The sequence below is a fragment of the Lynx rufus genome, unplaced genomic scaffold, assembly GCF_022079265.1.
Source record: "Lynx rufus isolate CCGP_SWC_20201006 ecotype Redwood Valley unplaced genomic scaffold, mLynRuf1.p SCAF_17, whole genome shotgun sequence".
Lineage (NCBI taxonomy): Eukaryota > Metazoa > Chordata > Mammalia > Carnivora > Felidae > Lynx > Lynx rufus.
This window is the reverse complement of record NW_025814831.1, coordinates 41,599,108-41,613,285: the sequence shown is the minus strand read 5'-3', so window position 1 is coordinate 41,613,285 and position 14,178 is coordinate 41,599,108. Positions and strand designations below refer to the sequence as shown.

The following is a 14,178-nucleotide window of genomic DNA, read 5'->3' as shown; positions in this document are numbered from 1 at the left end:
ATGATCTGAACCGAAATCAAGAGTCAGAGACTTAACCAACTGAGCCACCCAGGCACCCCAAACCCACCCACTTTTAACAACAAAGGTTTTTGAGTAATACATTTGTCAAAAGTATATTTGAATAGAAAAATGACAAAGTATGAAAAGGAAAAGGACATGATGAAAAAAATTAAACCCTACTAGTCTATGTAGTGAAAAGGTGACTAGTAATTTCTAGAATTAAGAAACTGTCGCTTTACTCAAAGCCTACTAATTTAAATGTTAATCACATCTAAAATTACTTTAGTAGCAAGGTCTAGACTGCTATTTCACCAACTAGGCACCATAGCCTAGATGAGTAAACACATAAAATCAACCATCACAATCCACCCCCTGTCTATGTGGCACTCATACACACCTTCCTATGCCATACTAAATAGTCAAATAAATAAACTAAGAGGCAAAATGGGTGAGGATGGTCAAAAGTTAAAAACTTCCAGTTTTGAGATTTAAAAAAGTCTTAGGGATTGTAATGTACAGAATGACTGTAGTTAGCAATACTGTACTGGATATTTGAAAGTTGCCAAGAGAGTAAATCTTAAAAGTTCTCAGCACAAGAAAAAAATTGTAACTATCCTTGGTGACGGATGTTAACTATAATTATTGTGATAATTATTTTTCCATGTACACATGTATCGAATTATGTTGTAATCCTAAAGCAAATACAATGTTATATGTAAACTATATCTCAACTTTAAGAACTTAAAAATTAAAGGGTAAAAAAAAAAACCTGCAGAAAAAAAATTAAACTGTCTAGGAGGGGTGGAAAAATAGAAAAAAAAAAACAATCTCAATAACGTAATAGTTGGAACTTACTGAATTTATTGTTTATTAATCTGTGTAATAATGAAAAAAGTATACTATGTTTCATTTTGAAGAGTGTTTTTCTTGTTTTGTTATTGATTTTACTCTAGATTCTATCATGGGACAGAGAAACTGTGATTGCAGCATTCGGCAGTGCAAGTGGTTTGTCTTTGATCATGATCTTGTTTTGCCAGAATACATCGTTGAATTTGAGTATATTACAATGGTATGGATGTATTTTTAAAACTGGAATTCCTTAAGTAAGAAAAGAACAGAAATAGTAATTAACAGAAGTCTAATAATGTAGTGTCAAGTTTATACTATATATTTATACGTAAACATACATACAGTGGTTATTCTGTGAAGGGTTCATTTTCAAAAGAAATCATTATGGCACCTAAACATTTTTATATGCAAATATGTTACATGAGTAATATATGGCCATAGTCTCACTGAAAAAGCTTCAAACTATATTGAAGGATATATAATAAACATAAAATCTGATTTCACCTCACCTGCAGCACCACTCCCTTTCATGAAGAAATCCACTATTAACAACTTCATGGGTTTGCTTTCACTGTTTTTTTCTATGCATTTACATATATAACAGCATGTAACATTTTACATAGTAGAATCAAGATCTAAGTATTTTGTGATTTCTTTTTGCCTTTAATCATGTTTTGGACATATTTCCACTTCAGTACATATAGGTCTATACTTTATTCTTTTGGTGACTGCATTCTATCCAGTAATATCTAATTTATTTGACTATTCTCTTGTTCATGAAACATATAGGTTGTTTCCAGTTTTATTACTGTTTAAAAAGTATTTCAGTGAATATCATTATATATTCATCCTTATACAAATATGGAAGTTTCTCTGTAGAATAGATTGATACAATTGGATAGTCAAAGGATATACACATTTTAAATTTTGATACATTTTGCCAGTATTCTCCACAAAGCCTTGGCCATTTTACAAATTTCCAACAGTATGTGACAGAGCTTGTTTCTTTGCATGCTTACCAAAACAAGATATTATCAATCTTTTACTTTTCCACTCTGTGGGCAAGAAAAGGATATTTGATTCTTTAATAGGCTATGGATTATTTATAGTTTTATAAATCACTTGTTATATCCTTGGACTATTTTCTTCTTTTAAAATGTTTTTAATGTTTATTTTATTTTTGAGAGAGAGAGAGAGAGAGAGAGTGCAGGGGAAGGGCAGAGAAAGAGGGAGACACAAAATCTGAAGCAAGCTCCGGGTTCTGAGCTGTCAGCACCCAGCCCAATGCGGTGCTTGAACTCACGAACCACGAGATCATGACCTGAGGCAAAGTCGGTCAGTTTACCAACTGAGCCACCCAGGCACCCCATCTTTTGACTATTTTCTATTGGACTCTATTTTTTTATATTGATTGGAAAAATCCTTATATGCATTCTGGATATTAATCCTTTATCTTATATATACGTTGCAAATATTTTATGTCACTTGTCTTTTAAATCTATTTGTAGCAAAACCTTATTTGTCATTATTAATTTGCAATTTCCTGGTTAATTTTTAAGAGGTCAGATCGCTCCAAATTTCCTGATATGGATTCTGGGTTTTATGTCTCATTACAGAAGGCTTATATAAATATCTTCTTTATTTTCTTCCAATACTTATATAGGTTGTTCTACAACTTTAAGTTTTTTTAAGTACATCTGGAAATTATTTTATGTCATGTGAGGGAGGAAGATCAAATAATTTTTCCTTAAAAATGGATAGCTACTTGACCAAGCATCATCTTTTTGCTCTATTTTGAAGTGCCATCTTTATTGTTAAAATTATTTTCATATATAAGGGGTTTATTTATAGATCCTTCTATTCCATTGATCTCTTTGTCTAATCTTGGACCCCTCCCACATTGTTTCAGTTATTACAACTTTGATGATATACTTTGATATGCGACAGGGTAAATTCCCTTTCCCTGCCCTCACTCATCTTTTAAAATTTTTTCTTGGCTATTCTTGAGCACTTTCTCTTCCAAAAAGAAGTTAGAATCAGCTTGTTAAGATTTATTTTAAAATCCTATTTAGGGGGCGCCTGGGTGGCGCAGTCGGTTAAGCGTCCGACTTCAGCCAGGTCACGATCTCGCAGTCCGGGAGTTCGAGCCCCGCGTCAGGCTCTGGGCTGATGGCTCAGAGCCTGGAGCCTGTTTCCGATTCTGTGTCTCCCTCTCTCTCTGCTCCTCCCCCGTTCATGCTCTGTCTCTCTCTGTCCCAAAAATAAATAAACGTTGAAAAAAAATTAAAAAAAAAATCCTATTTAGTAATATAAAAATAGGGAGGGGGACAAAACATAAGAGACTCTTAAATATGGAGAACAAACAGAGGGTTACGGGAGAGGTTGTGGGAGAGGGGATGGGTGAGGGGCATTAAGGAATCTACCCCTGAAATCATTGTTGCACTATATGCTAACTAACTGGGATGTAAATTTAAAATAAATAAATAAATAAATAAATAAATAAATAAAATCCTATTTAGGATTTGATTGAAATTGTATTGAATTTAAACCTTAATTTGGGACAAACTGTTGTGCAGTATTGGACTTCTCATCCAGGAACATGATAAGTTATTCCATTTACTCAAGTCCTCCCTACCGTTTTCTTTACTCAGGTTTTAAGTGTAATTCCAGGCACTGAGGCACTTATATTTTTACGTTGCTATTATGAATGAGACTGTTTCAGTCAAGTATGCTTTCAGCAAAGACCCAGACAAATAGTAGAAACCCAAACAAACAGTTAACATAACTCAAATAACAGGAAGTCAAGAGGTGGGCAGTCCTGGCTGTTGAGACTGTTCAGTGACTGATGTCAGCAAAGACCTTAGCTCCATCATCCATCTGCTTGCCACTTCATTAGCTCTTTGATCTGAAGACTCAGTTCTTTCTTCACTTCCGGGAAGTTTTCTTCTCTTAATTCCTCCATTATCTTCTCTCTTCCATTCTGTGCTCAGCCCTCTGGAACCTTGATTGGTTAAACACTGGACTTTCTGAGTTGATCCTCCATTTCTTTTAACTTTCTCTCTCTCATATTTTACATCTCCATTTAAAAATTCTATTATTCTGGAAGATTTCCTCAATATTAACCTCTGCTAATTTGATCATTGCTAATTTGATCTGCTGCCATATCCATTCGGTTTCCCAGAGCATTTAGTGAATACTTTCATTTCACTAATTATTTTTATTTTGACTCTAAAGTGTTACCCTGTTCCTTTCTCTTTTTTTAAGTTTATTTATTTATTTTGAGACAGAGAAATAGAGACACAGCACAAGTGGAGGTGGGGCAGAAAGAGAGAGGGAAAGAGAGAATCCCAAGCAGGTTCCACGCTGTCAAGCACAGAGCCCAATGTGGGACTCGAACTCACAAACCATGAGATCATGACCCGAGCTGAAATCAAGAGTCAGACACTTAACCAACTGAGCCACCAGGCGCTCCACTCAATTCTTTTCGATAGCAGCCTGTTCTATTAGGGATGCTTTATTCCCCCAGATTTTAAAATAATTCTCTTATGGACCATTTTTTTTCTAGAGCCACTTCTGTTTATGTTTTTTATGCTCATTCATCCACAGTTTTTACCATAATTACTTAATCACCTGCTAATTACCTAGAGCATCCTACTGCTATTTTACTTGTTCACTCTGAACATCAAATTTCTCTGGATCTGTTCTTCAGAGTGGTTTATCTCCCACATATGTTTTGGCTACAGGTTACATTTCTGCTCCCATTTGTCTGTCAGTTTGGTCCCCTCTGATTTATGTCTCACAATTCTTAGTCTTTTGTTGGCGCTCTCTCCACTGTTGAAAACTATTTAAAAATTATCTTTTGCCAGTTTTCAAGGACTTTTAAATGGGAGGGGATGAACATATTTGTTCTTAGCCCACAATTTTAATCTACTCTCACTGGTTTTCTAATGTGATTCTAATCATGATAGATATGATTATATAAATGAGAAAAACTTAGTCTTTCTACATAGCCTATTTCTTATTCAAAGTGATAAATACAGCAACCAAATTTTCAATATTTTTAATAAATTTTTTTAGGTAAAGCCTCACTCTTTATTTTCTTCATTCAACAATGTTATTCTAGAAGAAAGCAAAAAAAATTCAGAAGGGTCATTACTGTCTCAGGATTTGCAATTTGATGATGAAGTTATAAAAATGGATCCCAGGATCAAGCCCAGACCAAAACTTATTAATTTGGATGATAAAACAATACTTTCCCTTGCCAAGACTAACATTTACAGTCATATTGTGGTGAGTATTATAAGGAATAAAATTTGGGGACAGAAACCTTGAATTTGGAATCATAATCTACCATAAGAAGTCTAAAGATACTAAAGCACCTATCTGGTGATGCCAGTCATCATACTGTCAAAATTAAAAGGACCTTGACCTCTCCTTCTTTGTGGACTAGATCAGATCAGTGTTGTCGGTAGTAATATAATATAAACCATATATGTAATTGAAAATTTTCTATTAGCCATGTTAAGAAATTTTTTTAATTAAAAGTAAGATTAATTTTAATAAATCCAATATATCTAAAATATTAACATTTCAATATGCAATCAATATGGAGAGTCATCAGTTTCATACTAAGTCCTTGAAATCTGGAGTATATTTGCAGATGACAGCACTTGCAGCCCATCTCAAATCAGACGAGCCACATTAGTGCTCAAAAGCCACATGTGACTAGTAGCTACTGTACAGGACAGTACAAGCCTAGAGGGTACCCTTCTAATTTACAAGGGATTTTATTACTGAAAAAAAAAAGTTTTCTTTAAATGACTAAGACAGTTAAGTTTCAAATCAGTTCCCAGGATTAGTCAACATAGAATATTAGAGATTTATCTTTACAAAATTAATTAACAATTTAAGTTACTATTGAAGTGACATACTTTATTTAATTAATTTATTTTAATTTATTTATCTATTTACTTATTTTCAAGTTTTTATTTAAATTCTAGTTAGTTAACATATAGTGTAATACTAGTTTCAGGAGTAGAGTTCAGTGATTCATGACTTACAGGTAACACTGAGTTCTCATCATAACAAGTGCCCTCCTTAATACCCATCATCCCTTTAGCCCATCCCCCCACTCACCTCCCTTCCAGCAACCCTGTTTTTTCTCAATAGTTAAGACTCTGTTTTATGGTTTGCCTCTCTCTCTTTTTCCCTGTATGTTCATCTGTTTTGTTAAGTTCCACATATGAGTGAAATCATGTTATTCGTCTTTCTCTGATTTATTTTGCTTAGCATAATACACTCTAGCTCCAACCACATCATTGCAAATGGCAAGATTTCATTCTTTTTGAGGGCTGAGTAATATTCCATTATATAGAGATATATAATAGAATATATAGATAGATAATGGAATATCTATATCTATAGATATTCTAATATCTATATATATATATCTAATCTAATATGTATATATAGATATATAATGGAATATATATATACCACCATATATAATGGAATTATGTATACACACACACACACACACACACACACACACACCACCTCTTCTTTATCCATTCATCAGTCAGTGGACATTTGGGCTCTTTCCATAATTTGGCTATTGTTAATAATGCTACTGTAAACATCAAGATGTATATGTCCCTTCAAATCAATATTTTTTTATCCTTTGGGTAAATACCTAGTAGTGCAATTGCTGGCTTGTAGGGTAGTTCTATTTTTATCTTTTTGAGGAGCCTCCATACTGTTTTCCAGAGTGGCTGCACCAGTTTGCATTCTCACCAACAGTGTAAGAGGATTCCCCTTTGTCCACATCCTTGCCGACATCTGTTGTTTCCTGAGTTGCTAATTTTAGCCGTTCTCATAAGTGTGAGATGATACCTCATTGTACTTTTGATTTTTATTTCCCTGATGATGAGTGATGTTGAGCATTTTTTCATGTGTCTGTTACTTATCTGGATGTCTTCTTTAGAAAAATGTCTATTCATGTCTTTTGCCCATTTCTTAACTGAATTGTTTGTTTTTTGAGTGTTGAACTTTATAAATTCTTTATAGATTTTGGATACTTATCCTTTATCAGATATATCATTTGCAAATATCTTCTCCCATTCTAAAGGCTGCTTTTTTCGTTCTGTTGATTATTTCCTTTGCTATGCAAAAGCTTTTTATCTTAATGAAGTCCCAATGTTTCACTTTTGCTTTTGTTTTCTTGCCTCTGGAGACATGCCTAGTAAGAAGTTGCTACAGCCAATGTCAAAGAGGTTGATGCCTGTGTTCTCCTCTAGGATTTTCACATTTAGGTGTTTCATCCATTTTGAATTTATTTTTGTGTATGGTGTAAGAAAGTGGTCCAGTTTCAGTTTTTTGCATGTTGCTGTCCAGTTTTCCCAACACCATTTGTTGAGACTATCTTTTTTCCATCAGATATTCTTTCCTGCTTTGTCGAAGATTAGTTGACCATATAGTTGTGGGTCCATTTCTGGGTTTTCTATTCTGTTCCATTGATCTATGTTGAAGCAACTTACTATGAGGCAACTCTACTGAGATATGAAGTCTACCTCCATACCTTCACTTTCAGGTCTGTCCACTTCAAATCTGCTACCATTCTATGCAAACTACCATTATCTCTGACCTAGACTATTGCCATAGCCTTCTAATACTCTGTCATTCAACATTGCACAACTCCAGGAAGTGCAATTCACATTATATTCTATTAATGTGTTCTTTGGGTGCCATTCATAACTGAATATAACTCAATATGGGGGTTAGAGGGTACCACCTAGAGCTGTACAATAGAGGCTTTGTCCTGCTTTCACTTTGAGCCCCCAATTTATTCTGCAAGCTAGAGCAATCTTTTCAAGATACAAATTTGCTCATATCTTTGTTACCCCTTACCACTCTTCCTTGAAATCTTCAAATGATTTTCCATTGTTTTAAAAGTAAAACCAAAGTCCTTAATATGGCCTATAAGATTCTGAATGGCCTGGATCCTGGCCTACCTTTCCAGACTCTTTCAATATTACCCTCTCTTTAGTTCTCCATGCTCAGCCTCCTTTCTGTTTCTTAAATGCATTCTGCTTGCATCCAGCATAGATCCTCTGCACTTTCTAGTCCTCTGCATGGAATGTTCTCCCCTGACCCCCTTCTCCTAGTTAATTCCCACACATCTTTTAGATCTATACTAAAGCAAAGTTTTCTCTTACCTCTGAGTCTGCATCAGATTCCTTTGTTATATGCTCTGTGTCCTTCCGAGACTGTAAATTCCACAGTGGCTGAGGCTGTGACTATTCTTCAATATGTATATCCCCAGCACCAGGGCAGCAATATAAGATGGTTCAGTGTGCATTGCACAAGAGGGCCAAATCCAAGGGGTACACTTTAAATCTATAGTAGTATATTTACTACAATTTTCTGACAACTGTTCATAGAATTTCTTGTGCTAACAAAATAAGAATATTGTGATAATTTTCTAAAAGCTGAAAATAGTGGTGTCTTGAGGAAAGGATGGATGCTGCTTCGGATCCTCTGTCCCCCACTCTCTCTGCCCCTTCCCTGCTGATTCTCCCTCTCTATCTCAAAATAAATAAATAAACTTTAAAAAATAAAATAAAATAAAATAAAAACAGTATCTTTACAGCAAATGGTTCTTACAAAGTGGGTTTGCTTGAACTGCAGAAGTAGCAAGCAAATTAATACCTGATACACTGAGAAGACAAGTATCTGATTGATACTTGAGAAGACAAGTTATTCTCACATGACATTATCTTTCTATGTGTGCCCTGAAAGCTGAGATACAGATAAATATTCAGAAATTATTTTTATCTTGAAAGTCAATTACACTGTTCCAATGTGACATTTCTAGATCACTTGTTTATGAAGACAATTTTTTCAAGTGACTATATAAAACAAAAAGAGAATGAAAAAATGTTTAAAAAATTTTTAATGTTGCTTTATTTTATTTTTTATCTTAATGTTTATTTATTTTTGAGAGACAGAGAGAGACAGAACATTAGCAGGGGAGGGGCAGAGAGAGAGAGAGAGGGAGACACAGAATCCAAAGCAGGCTCTAGGCTCCAGCTGTCAGCACAGAGCCTGCCGCGGGGCTCAAACCTACAAACTGTGAGATCATGACCTAAGCCAAAGTCAGACGTTTAACAGACTGAGTCACCCAGGCACCCCTATTTACTTTATTTTTGACTGAGAGAGAGAGAGACAGAGACAGAGAGTGAGTGAATAGTGCAGGGGCAGAGAGTTGCAGGGGAGAGAGAATCCCAAGCAGGCTCAGTGATGTCAGTGCAGTGCCCGATGCAGGGATCAATCCCATGAACCATGAGATCATGACCTGAGCTGAAATCAAGAGTCAGATGCTTAATTGACTGAGCCACCCAGGGGCCCCCAAAATATTTTTGAAAATAAGAAGTGTGGTCAATAGTTTTGAGTCTGCTTCTGAAAATATTTAGAAAACATCTTTTTTCAAGGGGTTGCTTTGGTCCAACTATGTCATCACCATCCACCAAATCTTCAAGTCTAGGAGATTAAGTTTGACCTTAACCAGTTATTATTAGGGAGGAAAGAAAGCTTCATGACATGATGGCAGTACCACCATCTGCATCATAAATGTGCAGTATAGCGATTATAAGAACATTCTTTGAGTTGACATGGAGAAATTATTGTTTCTGCCCTATAAGGTAAAGAGTTCATAATTAATAAATTTTTTATAATAAAGCTTTAGTAATAAAAAGTTTAAATGCATGAGTTTGATTGGATTGAGCTTCCACAACATACATTTCTATAGATTTAAAGGGATTAAATAAACGTTAAAAAAAAAAACAGCAATAGTTTTTAAAAAAAGGTAGGCCTTCTTTAATTATCTTTGGTTTGTAAGATAAAAAACAGTGAGGAGGAGAATAAGACTTCAGAATACCTGGCTTGCTCGTGACTTCCGCCTGACTGCCTTAATTTGATCAATACCCATAACATAAGAATGGAAGAACCTCTCATCCTAAATTTGCATATACTGCCTAAAAGCCAGAAAAACCTTCTAGGGCTTCTAGTAAAAATAATGGATACTACAACAAGAATGTTTAGACATCACACCCTTTATTCTCCTTCCTTTGTGCCATTACTATAAGAGAAACAGAGGGTACACACACACACACCTCTTATTTTCTTTTCAGTCTTCCCCTCTAGATTGAGTTTTTTAGGACACCTAAAAATAAATAAAATATATAGAAATAAAGGTGGGAGATGGGAGGGAATGAGTGAAATAGGTGAAGGGGATTAAGAGTACACTTATTGTGATGAGCACTGAGAAATGTATAAATTGGTGAATCCCTATCTTATACACCTGAAACTAATATAACACTGTATGCTAATTATACCTGAATAAAAAAAGAATATAGTTATTAGTTGTATGTCTGGCTTGTATGTCTGGCTTTTGCACCGATTTATTCATCTAGCATTTACTGAGCATTTGCTATGTTTTAGGCAATGAGTTAAGCATTGGGGGCTCAATGAGTTATTTTCCCTATCTCAAGGACATCATTTTAGCAGAGGAGACAGATATGTATACAAATATAGGAAGTTTCGAGTTTCTGGGAGAGTTCCATAGAGAGAAGATAAGTTTTGTGTTGATTTTTGAAAGATATGAGAAATTCAGTTGTTTATGTCTTCCAGGCAGAGGAAATTCTCTACCTAGAAGCACATGGTTTTGAAAGATCCTAGTGTTATTAGGGAACATAGGTTGACTATGAACATAAGGTGTGTAATAGTAGAAGGTAAAGGTGTAGATTGGAGGTTATAGCTACAATAGGATGGATTTGCAAAGGCAAATTTTAAAATTTTAGTTTATCTTTAAGAAACAGGCCCTGTGTTTGTAAAGACCCTAACTTTGGCAACTTGTGGTTAGATTTAACTAAAGACAGGCTGATGGTATGGATAGCCAGTGGATACTATTGTAGTAGTCCAAAGGACAATAATAGTCTGAACTAAGACACTTTTAGTAGTAATGGTATGGAATGGTTGGTTTGAGAAACATTTCTAGAATCAAATGCATATGGAAAAGAGGAAAATGGGGTGGTCAACAGTAACTGTTGGATAGATAGTCAAACTCTTAATCAGGATTGAAAAAATAGACTACCAGGCAGGTATGTATGGAAAATGATGAATTCAGTTTGGACATGTTAAGTGTAAGGTATCTGTAGATACCAAAATGTGACCTGTAGAATAAACTACTCTGCATAAATTGACCCTTCTTAACAATTTTAACTAAATTTTGACAACTATTTGACATTTAGATGTTTCTCCCTGCCAAGAATTTGGTTATATCCACAGTATAATAGGGCATAAGATGGTGGTGGTGAGTGAAGAGAGTTGGGAAGTAGATGCTTGATTTTATCATAATACTAATTTGTTGTGAATATTAAAACATTTTTAATTATATGAAAACATTTTTATATTAAATTATATTAAAACATTTTTCCTGTGCCACTGCTTATTCTGTAGACTATGCATAAACATAATCTTCACTTGATACCTTTCACAATGGTGTAGTGTAAAGACGGAAAAATATATAGACATCAGGGTATCCTCTAAATATTAAAAAAAAAAACTGTAATAGCACTCATTTTTGTTTAGCCCGGGATCAAATGGACAGGAAAAGTCTAGGCCAAATTCTGATATGGAAACACTTTCCTACCTCCTTCTTTGAGTGTCTGTCCTCCTACTTTAGCATCCACAGCGTCTCTTCCTTAGTCCTGTGCCTTCATACAGTTTTGTCCAATCAAGGTGTATCCTTGCCATCTTCTCTCTTATGAGGTATCCTAGCCAATACCCAAAGTCTTTAGGGCCTATATCGTTCACTGGCTAGCGTGAGAAATAGATGTGCCTTAATAAATGTCTTAACAATGTATTTAGCTATTTTCTAAAAAGAATTTTTAAGTCAGTTAAGTGTCTGACTCTTCTTGATTTCAGCCCATGTCGTGATTTCATACTCGTGAGATTGAGCCCTGAGTTGGGCTCCGTGCTGGGCATGGAGCCTACTTAAGAGTCTCTCTCGGGGCGCCTGGGTGGCGCAGTCGGTTAAGCGTCCGACTTCAGCCAGGTCACGATCTCGCGGTCCGTGAGTTCGAGCCCCGCGTCGGGCTCTGGGCTGATGGCTCGGAGCCTGGAGCCTGTTTCTGATTCTGTGTCGCCCTCTCTCTGCCCCTCCCCCGTTCATGCTCTGTCTCTCTCTGTCCCAAAAATAAATAAACGTTGAAAAAAATTAAAAAAAAAAGTCTCTCTCTCCCTCTCCCTCTACCCCTCCCCCCACTTGTGCACACATACGCTCTTGCTCTCTTTCAAAAAGAAATTGTTTTTAGACTCAAGTGGAAAATCAAATTAATCAAGAACAGGGCCCAGTGATGCTATTATAAACTATACTTTTAAAATCATACATTAGATATATTTCTTATTGGCGCTCTCTCAATGTTAAAAAACTATGATATAGAATGTAATCTGTCTTATTTTTTAATTTATATTTCCATTTATTTCAGAGTCTGAATCTACATGGAAACAGCTTGAGTAAATTGAGAGATCTCTCCAAGTTAACAGGACTTCGAAAACTTAGTATCAGCTTTAATGAATTTACCTGTTTAGATGATGTATACCACTTGGTAAGAACTGTCCTTTTGAAACTATTTAAGTAAAATAAAATCATTAATTTAATAAATTATTTTTGTAATTATGACCTCAAATATACCATATTCAGGATTATACAGCTCAAATTGGGAACAAACATACATACATTATGATATGTTACTTTGTCTAAAATAGGTCTTGGATTCAGATTCCATTTGGAAAACCAATTATACGCCTGTGGTCATATCTGATTTCTAGCTCCTTGAAAATAAATTTATTAAAACTACCCCAGATTTGTTTTTAAAATGTCTTTTGGAAATTGTCATTTCCATTGTTTTCTCATTCTTATTTTTCTGCTCCTGAGTCCTTATTTCTTCATTCTCTAGTTTACTACTTCATATTGAAGGCTGTCAATTCTTCCCATTTGTTCATTGTTCATGTTGTTATTTCTCTTTTCCTTCTGCCTTGTTCTTTCTACCTGAATGTCACCCGCACGGACCTTGTTGAACTTGTGTTCGCCCTCTCACAGATAATAGGACAAATACAGTAATGCACATGTACACATAGCTAAGCATCTTATCTGGCTTTTGTTTTCTTTGTTATGTATCATATAACAAAAATAATTACATATGTGGCTCCAGAACTCCAACCCAGCATCCCCTGTTTCCATGGGTCCCAGGCCACTGACATACCGTTTCAGAATATATCATCATCCTCAGCTCTTCATTCCCTACCTGCTGCTTTCAACCATATCAAAGCCCTTGCGTTGCTGCCTCTCCCACTCTGGTTGGAACTGTTACTTTGCTAACTGACCTTAAGTTTTAGTATTAAGCCCCCTTCCTTGTTTCTTTTGGTAAGCCGAGGTCCTTTTTAATAGAATCCCTGATAGTTTGGGTTCGATATACAGCTAAGTAAAGAAGACAGTTTGGGGTGCTTGCGTGGCTCAGTCGGTTAAGCATCCAACTTAGGCTCAGGTCATGGTCTCGGGGCTCTTGAGTTTGAGCCCTGGTCGGACTCTGTGCTGACAGCTTGAAGCCTGGAGCCTGTTTCAGATTCTGTCTCTCTGCCCCTCCCCAACTCACGTTTCCTCTCTGTCTCTCTCTCTCAAAAATAAACATTAAGAAAAAAAGAAGGTAGTTTAATAGAGGTCCCAAGACTATATGTAAATGGTTGGCATGTTTTATTTAACTTTTTTCTGATGATTTGCCAATGGTTCCAGAGGTTATGACAGCCATAATTATTCTGCTTAGGCACAAAATTTGATGAGTAAACTCTTAAGTCATGCAAGGCACTTAGATAGTGAGTGAGCTTAGCCAGCTTCCCAGCATGTATTCTGTAGTACAGTTTTGTTGTTCTCCTTTGACGGAAAATTTTCTTTCAACATCATAGCTTCACAGCCTACTTATTAGATTAATATTACTGTGGACATTTTACAGATAAGAGAACTGGACAAATATGCCTAAGTGGTGTTTTCAAATTTTAAGATTAGCAAAGGTAGATAGATATATCTAGATAGATCAGATACATCAAGTATCTGATATATAACTATGTCTTGAAAAATGACTACGGGAATGTTAGGGGTGATCAGAGGGAGGAAATAATCTGTGTGTATTTTTTTCACCTTTTTATTGTAAAATAAAACAGATACAGGGGTGCATGGGTGGCTTGGTTGGTTAAGCATCCGACTCTTGGTTTCAG

At 35.5% G+C, this 14,178-nt stretch overlaps 1 protein-coding gene across 1 annotated transcript in view; it reads left to right on the top strand.

Moving 5' to 3' along the window:
* LRRC9 (leucine rich repeat containing 9) overlaps positions 1–14,178 on the top strand; it is a 106,496-nt gene that overhangs the window by 39,255 nt on the left and 53,063 nt on the right. Inside the window, exons 14-16 of the mRNA XM_047080142.1 lie at positions 954–1,069; positions 4,927–5,139; positions 12,396–12,515. Coding sequence (XP_046936098.1) covers positions 954–1,069; positions 4,927–5,139; positions 12,396–12,515 — 449 coding nt within the window. The remainder of the gene's footprint in view (positions 1–953; positions 1,070–4,926; positions 5,140–12,395; positions 12,516–14,178) is intronic.